Consider the following 10314-nt stretch of genomic DNA (forward strand, 5'->3'; position numbering starts at 1 on the left):
CTTCGTTCAGTGCCTCAATCTCTTGGGCGAATGCCTGCCGTTGGGCACTTCGCACCGCCATGTTTTCAGCTTCATGTAGCTCCTCGGCAGATAGTGGCTCCCGCTCGAGGGCGTTTGGCTGTGCGACCTGAGACTTCAGCACTCTCAACATGTTCCTCGTGAATCGCAGAATCCAGGCGACAGTTCTTTGGTAGCGGACCCATTTAGAGAACCGTTGTGGGTCAGGCAGGGTAAGGGTGGCCAGCCGGGTGCTGTGTTGTGTGACCATCACGGTCTTAAGCTCTGGATCCTCATCTTTCAGTGACAGCTGCTGGTCTGGTGGCCAGGCATCTTCTGACTGCCACAAGAAGTCGGGTCCCCTTATCCATCGGCTGTCTCTCTTCAGGTCGGAGGCTTTCGATCCCCGCGAGCAGTCGTCTGCTGGGTTGAGCTCGGTCGGCACATGACGCCACTGTCTGGGCTCAGACACGTCACGGATCTCGGCCACACGATTAGCAACGAACGCGTGGAAGCGCCTGCTGTTGTTTTCGATGTAGCTGAGGACGACTTTGCTGTCGCTCCAAAAGACCGTGTCACTTTGATTCAAGTTCAGCTCCTGAGCTACTTGGGCCGCCAAGCGCACAGCCAGCACCGCCGCCTGCATCTCTAGACGGACGATCGTCAACCTTTTTAGCGGCGCCACCCTACATCGGCTCATAATCAAGGAGCAGTGGATAGCACCGTCTGCATATTCGTGCCTGAGGTAAGCGACTGCCCCAAAGGCTCGCTCAGAGGCGTCACAGAAGACGTGTAACGTCTTCGTGACTGTTTTCTTGGTGTGGTGCTGATACGCATAGCATCTTGGGACTCGAATCTTCTCTATTGACTGCAACTCTGAGATCCAAGCTGCAACTTCGCTGCACTCCTCGTCAGAGAGAGGGCTGTCCCAGGTGTGTTCAGTCGACCAGAGTGTCTGCAGTATCATCTTCCCCATGACCAGGAAAGGGCTCGCCAGCCCCAGTGGGTCAAAAATACCAGCGATAACCCGTAGGATCTCGCGCCTTGTAGTTGGCGTTGTCGGCCCGACTTTCGTGACTGACGGAGCACTGGGACTCAGCTCATCTAGCTCTGCATCCCACTGCACACCCAGGACCTTCTGTGTCGGGAGTGACGCGCTTAGATCTACGGCACCAACTGCTCTGTCTTCAATCGAAATTCTCGCAAGCACCTCCCTGGAGTTGCTGTTCCATTTGCAGAGTCTGAAGCCTCCCCTGGAGAGCAGCGCCGTCACCTCTGCCGCCGTCTCTTGTGCTGTATCGTTGTCTGGTTCAGAGGTGGCCAAATCGTCCATATAGAAGTCTCTTTCGACAATTTCACGTGATCTGCGTCCAGCTACAGTGTCATCACTCTTCTCCTGGGCTGTTCGGCGTAGTACATAGCTGGCTGATGCTGGAGAGCTCCGAGCGCCGAATATTACCCTGTCCATTTGGTATATATCTGGCGGACGGGTGCTATCCAGATCGCGCCAGAGATAGCGGAGTGAGGCCTGGTCCTCAGCTCTCACAGCCACCTGCATGAACATCTTCTCTATGTCGGCGCAGAGACCAACGGGCCCTAGACGGAAACGTAGCAGCACCCCTGGGAGTGATCTTAGGAGGTCCGGTCCAGACAGCAGATGACCGTTAAGAGAGCTACCTCCATAGCTGCTCGCTGCGTCAAAGACCACGCGGAATTTGCCTGGCTTGCTGGCGACTGCGTGATGAGGCAAATACCAGGTGCGGTCATGTTGTACCAGCAGTTCCTCATCATCAAGCTGCCGCGCATACCCTTTCTTCACATTTTCCTCCATACTCTGTTGGTACGCTGTCGCCTTCTCAGGAGCTCGGCGCAGAGCCCTCTCTGTGTTTTCCAGCCGGCGCATGGCCATGGGGTAGTTGTCAGGCAGCTTGATATTCTCATCACACCACAGCAGCCCGGTCTCGTAGCGATCGCCGCGCCACGTGGTAGTCCGTGCCATGATGTCTTCAGCTCGCCGGTCTTCCTGAGATGTCGGCTCTTTCATGTTGTACGCAGTACCAAATGCCTCCGTTGACCACCAGTCCTTCAGCATAGTCACCAGCTCGTCATCAGCTGAGCGGTGCTTGGAAATGTGCATCACCTCTCGCTGGCCATGGGTCACCAGCTGAGCCACATTTCCGGTCAGACACCAGCCAAAGTGGGTTCGTACTGCCACTGGTTGTCCTGGCTTGCCGACTCTGACCTCCTGCTGCAGCATGGCCTCCAGAACATTGGCCCCCAGCAGCAGTTCAACGGCCTTTCCATTGTTGTCTGGAATCACTATGTCATCCAGATGCTTCCAGGCCTTCCTTTGCTTCCAGTCCACGCTTTGAGGACGCACATTCAGTCGGGCGACGGAGAACACCTCTGGTACTGTGACCGTCTTGGCGTTACTTCCTGGGGACAAGGAGGACACTTGCAGACTCGTTCTGAGCGCGAGTCTGTTGTCTCCGCTTCCTTCAACATTGGCCAGTTGTAGCTCCCTCCTGTCTCCGTCAATCCCCAGGTCCTTTAGCACGTGCTCCTCGCACAGACTCGTATCGGCACCGGAGTCCAACAGTGCGAGGGTATCCTTGTAGCGTCCTTCAGTTCCATGAATCCGGATTGGAACGATTTGTAGCAAGGTGCGCTGACTTGTATGCGTCTCCGTCTGCGTCATTGCCATTACGTCACGGGCGTCTGTCGTCGCCGTCGGTCTTGTTTGTGCGGGATGAGGAGATTGCGCCGACGGTATATGGAGAAGGCGATGGTGTCTCCCCTTGCAGCCCCGCTCTCCACAGACTGCCCTGCTCGAACATTTGCTGAGCCAGTGGCCAGTACTGAGACATCGGAAACAGCGACGGCCACTGCGCACGATGTGACCGCGCTCCTCCGGTGTTTTCTCCAGAAAAGATGGGCATTCGGCGAGTGCGTGGGCGCCACCTTGGCACACAACACATTCAGCACTGACAGCCGCTCCTGAAGCAGTCGCCAAAGTTGTGCGCTGAGCTGAACTTGTGTTCCCTCTTGTGTCGCCCCGGCGCCTGTTAAGCGGTGCCGGTGTATGCGCTGGTCTGGCGACACTGTCCTGTACCTTTGAGCAGAGCGCAGGCTGAACGCGGCGACCCGCCAGCACTACTTTCCCAAGCCAAGAATCAATATCCTCCAGAGTGGGTACGTGTGGCATCATTTCTACTTCTAGCTGGCCCCACTGCCAGGCCAGCGCGCTTGGTAGCTTGGATATCACCTGCTGCATTGAAGAGGTCGCGGCCAAATCCGCTCGGTAGCCCATGCTCTTTAGCACGCACACGGCCGTGTGCAGGGCTCGTGACAGACTTGTCAGGCCAGCGATATCGTTGTGCTTGACTACCGGGTGCTGAAGAATGCTGCTGAGTGTGCTCTGGACGACAGCAGTCGGGTTTCCAAACTGAGTCTCCAGCTCGCTCAGCGCTACTTCATAGAGCGACATGTCACAGAGCAGACCACGCACGGCTTCACGAGCGTCTCCCGTCAGGAACGACTGGAGGTGAATCATGCGCTCTGTGTCAGTCAGTGACGCATTATCATGAACCAGGGCTCGAAAGACCGAGATCCACCGGGGCCACTCTAACGGAGACCCATCAAACATCCCAAGCTGTATCTTGGGCAGCGAGGCATGAACAGGAGCGAAGTTTGTGTTGGCTTCAACCCATCGTCCTGTGCGATGGCTTCGATCGGGCGATCTGTTTGCCGGGTTGTTCTCTTGATCGGGTGGACGAGTCGGGTTACTCCCTCCCGCATTTCCAGACTGCGCTCCGGCAATACTTTGACACGCTGCAGCTGGCGTGTCACCAAGCAGTTGACACTGGACCCGCTGATCAGACTGCTCGTTCTGAGCGCGAGCCATCGAGGTCGGCGGCACAGGGCTCACCCTGTCAACAGCGCGGTCCATGGACGGCGGCTGGTGGTGCATGGACACCGGTCGCATTCCATCTTTATCTGGAGTGCCGACCGAATTTCGCAATCCAACCTCTTCTTCCATTATTTGAAGCTCCAGCGCGTCTACCTCCGCTTGATCAGCTGCCTGTCGTGCTTCAGCTAAAGCTTCATCTCTTGCTAGCCTCGCACGAACCTCAGCTGCCTTAATCTTCTCGTCTGCCACTCGCTTCGCCTGTTCGGCTTTGAGCTGTGATACGAGCGCTCGCCTCCTTACCGAACTGCGAGTGGTGGACGTAGAGCTCATTTCAGCCTCACTTCGGGTTTTGAGACTTGCAGATGCAGACCTATCACCGCAAGCCGATCGTACACTCATAGTTACGTTACCTATCGAATCGCAGTCAATCAATTTCTTAACTGGTTACAGTTATTTTACGGTACTCTATCCGGCCCGGAGGACCATAATGTTACGTCAATAACATTTTAACGATTGTTCTTGCCGGGTATCGTAAAAGGGGCCAGTTACTTTAAATGACTGTATTCGAAATTCGTAAAACTATTAGCCAAGTGTCGATACAAATTCACCTCGTTTCACATCATCCATCATTCACCCAGACTGTTCTACATTTTTCATAATTTTCCATCATTGTTGGATTTCATGTGAAATCTGCACGGATCCTCCTCATAAGGATAATTGATTGGCACTTTCAGAAATAACAGTAGGCCTCGAGACTCGAGACTAGGACGTGTTAAATAGCCCGCCCGGGATGTCCAGTCGTTAGACATACACAGATAACAAACACCGTAACAAAAACACTCCAGCACAACATCCTCCACACTGTGCTATCCGGGGGTCGAAGGACGTGTCTGGACCAACAAACACCCTTGTCCCGGCTGACCGCTGATGTCACCACTCTGGCCATCGGCGGTCTGTTACCCGGGGGCGACACGGGGCAGCCCGCGGGGGCGGTCTAACGCCGAGCGGCGACCACTGCACCGCCGGCCGGCAGCGCATGACGCAATCGGTACCCGTCAGCGGGTCGATCCCCGCGGCCGGCCGGACGGACGTTACAGGAACTGCGACACGCCTGCCGTTCCCGTCCGTCGCGGAGTTACGGAGGCAGAGACTCATACAGCGGAGGCTGAGTCAGATAAAGCGGAAGTGGCTATCACGAGCCCGCCGCTACCGGAACTTGGAAACTACTCGAAATAGCGCCGCAGCTCGGACCGGCTGCTGCCGCCGCTCTATCAGACCACGGGACTCGGTGTGGCCGTATGGCGGTTTGGCGGTTTTCAAGTGGTGCAGGCGGCGGCGGTGACCCGCGGCCTGGTTCCAGCGATTCGTTACGGTGGCCTACATTTCGTGCCGCGCAGCCCAGCGACACAAACACGCGTACGCACGGTCGAGAGGGTCTCGGACCGAACCGTTATCCGGTGCGAGCGGAGCCATCACCGCGGAGGCGGGCCGGCGAACATCAGCTGCGGTCCCGACCGGTTCCTAGAGGCCCTGGCTGCACACTAAACACAACCGGAGCCTGCTCCACACCGGAGCAGCTCGGCTGCAGTTTGCTAATGTGCCGGGAAATCGTCCGTGGCACCGTGTGAGCACATCAGTCGATCGTGGGAACGTTTCATCAGTCTTACAGTGGGTTAAACCCACACGAAATTGAGGGTGGCCAGTAGAGTTTACACTGTAGCAATACCGATAGACGTCCAGCCAGCCTATATGTAAAAGTGGTCCCATCTTCATGCATGTTCGCGATACAATCGCAGCCGGGGTAGATCGTTACCAGTGACCCGACCTGATGCAATGCCCCCAAAATGTCTCAAACCACTTCCACATACCCTAACGACACAACCCCAACACAGCTCACCTCACTCGTCTTCACAACCCGACGTCCTTAGCACAAGCTCCCGACAGGTCACCGCCAGTCTCACACAGTCACACCTCGCACCCTGCTCGGCACGTGGACCCCAATCCGGCAGCCAAGCGACCGGCCGCGCCTCGGGGCCGGGCCACGCTCGCACACATGGACCGGGACGGCCAGACGCCACCGGCGCCGTTGGGCAACGCGGCTGCGCAGCTTACCTTTCACCGAGGTGGCTGGGACGAGCGGTGGGCACGGCAGGGCGGCCGGGTCGGCTCTCGAGCCGCGGACGGACGGACGGAGCGCCGGGGAGGCCGGACGCCGAGTGTTCTCGCCGCCGAGCGCCGCCGCTGTCGGGATAACTGTACCGAGCCGGTGCGCCGCTCCGCCGCCGCCGGCACCGCTGGCTTTCACCGACGAACTGCGGCGGCCGGCCCGCGGCGAGCGAACGACGGACGGCGGGACGGACGGCAGGCGGCGAGCGGACGACGGACGGAGGGAGACGGGACGGCGGGACGGACGGCGGACAGCAGGAGAACAGGGTCCAGGGTGGGAGGGTCGAGAAGTAACCAGAATACACCAGTTTGCGTGCGTAGTACAGACAGGGAAGTGTGGGTATTGTCTCACCAGACTAAATACCATAATTAATTACTGAACGGTTTGTCTGGTATTGGCGGAAAGCTGTTGCAATGCAAACACATCGATGTGTTTGCATCGATCGAAAAGGTCAAACAAGGTTACGCTGATAACGGTGACTAGAAAAGCTCGTTTTGCACAAATCAGTCGATCTGTATTGTTATAAACACATCCGAGGTGTTTTCATCACGTTTGCTTATCACTATGTTATACGTTATTGTCGAAATAATTCCTGATGTTATTCTATGACCTAGGAACATAACGTTGGGTCGCGTGTATGTGTTTCTAACAATGTATAGTAGATATGACACATACGAAGCGCCGATTGACGAGGAACCGTGGCAAGCAGCGAAGTTTGCTTTTATGTGCTCGCTTACAGCCGTCTATACCCTCGTGAAAGACAGCTTCTGTAAGAGAAGTTAAAATAAACGCTAAAGGGCCCACGTCAACTGTCAGCGACGTCTCGATTTCTACACACGTTTGACACATGTTACGCAACTTGAACTGGGTCAGCCGGTACAAAACAAAGCAATACAAAGCAAACAGAAATCCGAAGTAACTACGCAGCGTTTATAACTTTAAACCTCAGGGACAGCACAGCCATGCATAGCATAAGCCCCAAGATAACAGTGATTATCAAAAATATTTACAACTATGAAGACCGGCGCTGGCCGCAGTGAATGAGCCTTGCCACCAGTAGGATAGGTGAGACAGTTCAAAGTGAGGTTGCGGCATCCCGTGACCACTGCCGGCCCGGACGACGAGCCTGGGCGCGCCTCTGATCCTTGACCAATCACTGACACCGCTGTGACCGTGTCAAGGTCACTGCCGCCCCTGCTGACCGGCCGGACCGCAGACCGAGCCGAGTTTTTGACAGAGTGCCGTCCGAGGGAGTCCTGGCAGAGGTCCCTCCGGGGAGTGCTCGTGCTCCATGGACAGGGAGTGTCCCGGTAGAGTGCCGACCGGAGAGTGATAACAGGGAGTGTCCGGGGGGAGTGTCCTGAGGGAGTGCCGACCGCAGAGTGTCGCGGTGGTGGGGTGCTGTCCGCGGAGTGCCCCGAGAGTCGAGGACCATCCTTGGAGTGCCACTCAGAGTGCTCTGGGGAGTGCCGGTCGATATGTGGCGACAGATGGAGCCCAGCTGGGACGTCTCCCGGTACGAGAAGTTTGTGCTGGATCTACAGACGCCGCCGCCCCAACAGCCGAGGGCACAGGTCAGTCGCGTCAGCACGGCGCGGGCTGACGTGTTTTGGTTCAGAGTTACATCACTTCAGAGTGGGCGGGGACAATAAAATTGTGCTGGAGTCAGCGGTGGAGACCGTTCTCAACGTATGCGGGAAGGGTTCAAATACTTAGGATGTGGCGGCAGCCTCACACAATCTTGAAAAGACGTCACTTATAGGTATAAAGCTAAGCGGAGCCGACGTTACACCGAACTATGAGGGCTTAGCAGGTTTTTGGTAGTCAATAGCCCATGGAGAGTCCGCACGCTTTAGGTCGAAGAATCTGGGCCCTAGGACAGGGGAAAGTTGGATGTAAACCACAAATGCCTAAAAATGTTCCTGCTTTGAACGGACGAACAAGACAGTAACCAGTGACCTTTCAGAAACCTAGCGAGCATATCACCAACTCCAGTTTTCCCTATCTGCCGGCAGATGTCAGTGGAGGACCAGCACGAGTGGCTGGAGGCGCGGCGGGTCACCTTGATGGCTCACATGGAGCTGGCGCTGGCCGCCCACGACGCCGTACCGCAGGGCCTGCTGGACGAGTGGTGCCGGCTGCAGCGCGCCAGGGACACCCTGCTACGACACAGGATCTGTCGGGTGAGCCGCGGCACCCGCCGCCCCAGATGCCGTCCCGGTCCCCTGACACTGCTCTGTAACCACATGTCCTGTCCGCCCGCCGTCTGACCGGAGCTGCCGTGTTCTCGGCAGGACAACTGGCCGCTGTACCTGCGCGAGTTGGGACGGCTGGGGCGCCGGCTGCGTGCGCTGCTGCGCTGGACCGTCTGCGACTCGTGGGACGTCCAGCAGCTGGGCCAGCTCAGCTCCGACTGGCTGCTGGTGGCCGGGAGGCTGCACGGCTCCGGGTGAGGACACGGCGAGGGGATGGTCGGGAGGATGACGCAAGGACGGGCTCGGGGTAATGGATCAGAACGGTGTGTGTTGTGAACTAATGCACGATCTGATGTCAGACCTTCACTGACTGTGTAGTGTGTATGCTTTCCACTCTCCAGGTACCACAGCCACCACTCGCTGCCAGTGCACTCCCTGCTGGACACGGGCCTCCAGTCTGCGGCCCCTCGGCCGCCCTGCACGCCGCCGCCACCAACTGGACCCGCGGGCCAGTTCAGCTCACCCGGCCGCTCACCGGCCCACGGACTCTCACCGCGGACTCTCACCCCGGCCTGCCGCCGAGGTCAGGTCAGATCACGGACCTTCTCCCCGGCGGCGGGTCACGGCCCGAGGAGACGGGTCACTGCAGCAGAGACCGGCCAGGGGTGTCCGACCCGCCCGGCGACCCTGGCACGCTGGCTGACCTCCCCTGACCGCTGGCCGGGACGGGGTGACAGCTGGCGAAGGACCTCCTCCTACCTCACGCCCTGATCTGGAGAACGGCAGCCTCGTCTTACAGCGCCGGAGGAGGAACAGGCTGAGAGATGCCCCGAGGTTGCCGTCAATCGCGGATGGGTTTGAATGCCGAAAAATATTCTAATGGTGCGCTCGAATGATTTTATAACGTCAAAGCGTTGGTGTACATATTTTATAGATAATTTTGTGTGGTTTCGATAAGCTGACTTCCAGCATATCTTCGCTTCTAGAAGCTCGTGAGTCCTTTACAGGCTGTTTGAAAAGATGTCTCACAGCACCGGGTTGTTTTAAAAAGTGTATACTGTGTTTTATATGTGTCATTACTTATTTATATGGTGGTCATTTTGATGCAATACATAATCGTTTCAGTAAAAAAGTGGTGTCAGCCGATCACGAAGAAATCCCGAAGATACAGGGTGATCGAAAAAAAAGTGTCACCCCTAATTTAAAAGCCATATAACTCGCGATTGGTTGGTCGTGCGACTTTGCGCCAGACAGCATAAGAAAGAGCATACAATTTCCTTTCGAATGGATGTAAATATGCATGGTTTATGCCGCAAACGAAGATGTAGCTATTCAAAAAGTATGTTAAGGACGCAATTTGGCGTGTTCAAAAGTTTGCTTGTGCGAATTTGTACTTTTGACAGAGTTTTTGATCTGACAGCTCACGTGACAGCTCACGTGAGCATTTTTCCTAACTGTTCCATGGTTACCGCTGCATAACATTGATAATCCGGTAGTGCAGGTTGCCGCAATGTTTCGCTAGTTACCGGCGAATTTGTGAATAATGAGGCCGCATGTTTGCAAGGAAGATCTGATAAATAAAGTCTGCCTTGCCTAAGGTCAGCTGAGAAACGAGTCTAAGGTCAGCTGAGAAACAGTCTGCAGTGAACAACATACATACACTCCATGTGTAATGTGTAAGGTGTGTGTCATGTTGAGTTACGATACTCATTGTTCTCGTTCAGCGGTGTCCGTTCCCGTTCGGTGAATTTCGTTTCACGTGAAAGCCGCACATTGACTGGTTTTTGAGCCCATGGGGACATGATTTGCAATAGAAAACAATCATGAATACATTCAATTGAAAAAATGCCTGCTCTTTCCGATGCTGCCTGACGCGAAGTCATCCGACCTACCAGTCGCGAGTTATGTAGATTTTAAGTTAGGGGTGACACTTTTTTTCGATCACCCTGTATAATGTGAGCTCGTAATGATCGACATACCATAACAGACCCACAACTTCCCGAACATTTCCATTTCATTAAATTCCTCGTACTTGATCCTTTTAC

General features: G+C 55.8%; 2 protein-coding genes across 4 annotated transcripts in view; one reads left to right on the plus strand and one right to left on the minus strand.

Annotated features, from left to right (window-relative positions):
• Positions 1–6178, minus strand: part of LOC122394425 (3-hydroxy-3-methylglutaryl-coenzyme A reductase-like) — a 33115-nt gene extending 26937 nt beyond the window's left edge. The window contains exon 1 of one of the 3 annotated variants that reach the window (XR_006258864.1): positions 6020–6175. The gene's annotated coding sequence lies outside the window, so the exon portion shown is untranslated. Of the gene's footprint in view, positions 1–5804; positions 5910–6019 lie in introns of those variants that run through there. The other 2 variants (XM_043391293.1, XM_043391296.1) reach the window with 2 other exon arrangements.
• Positions 6179–7232: 1054 nt separating this feature from the next.
• On the plus strand, positions 7233–9185 carry LOC122394426. Its single transcript, XM_043391298.1, has 4 exons — positions 7233–7648; positions 8090–8257; positions 8369–8523; positions 8671–9185. Exons 1-4 carry the CDS (start codon positions 7553–7555, stop codon positions 9038–9040), a joined length of 789 nt encoding a protein of 262 aa, XP_043247233.1. The 5' UTR covers positions 7233–7552; the 3' UTR covers positions 9041–9185.
• Positions 9186–10314: the final 1129 nt, after the last annotated feature.

Source organism: Amphibalanus amphitrite, unplaced genomic scaffold, assembly GCF_019059575.1.
Source record: "Amphibalanus amphitrite isolate SeventyFive unplaced genomic scaffold, NRLGWU_Aamphi_draft 000591F_arrow, whole genome shotgun sequence".
Lineage (NCBI taxonomy): Eukaryota > Metazoa > Arthropoda > Thecostraca > Balanomorpha > Balanidae > Amphibalanus > Amphibalanus amphitrite.

Coding starts and splice junctions, on each gene's coding strand:
- LOC122394426 (XM_043391298.1), top strand. CDS start 7,553: ATGTGGCGACAGATGGAGCCCAGCTGGGACGTCTCCCGGTACGAGAAG. Junction 7,649..8,089: donor CCCAACAGCCGAGGGCACAG/GTCAGTCGCGTC, acceptor ATCTGCCGGCAG/ATGTCAGTGGAGGACCAGCA. Junction 8,258..8,368: donor TACGACACAGGATCTGTCGG/GTGAGCCGCGGC, acceptor TGTTCTCGGCAG/GACAACTGGCCGCTGTACCT.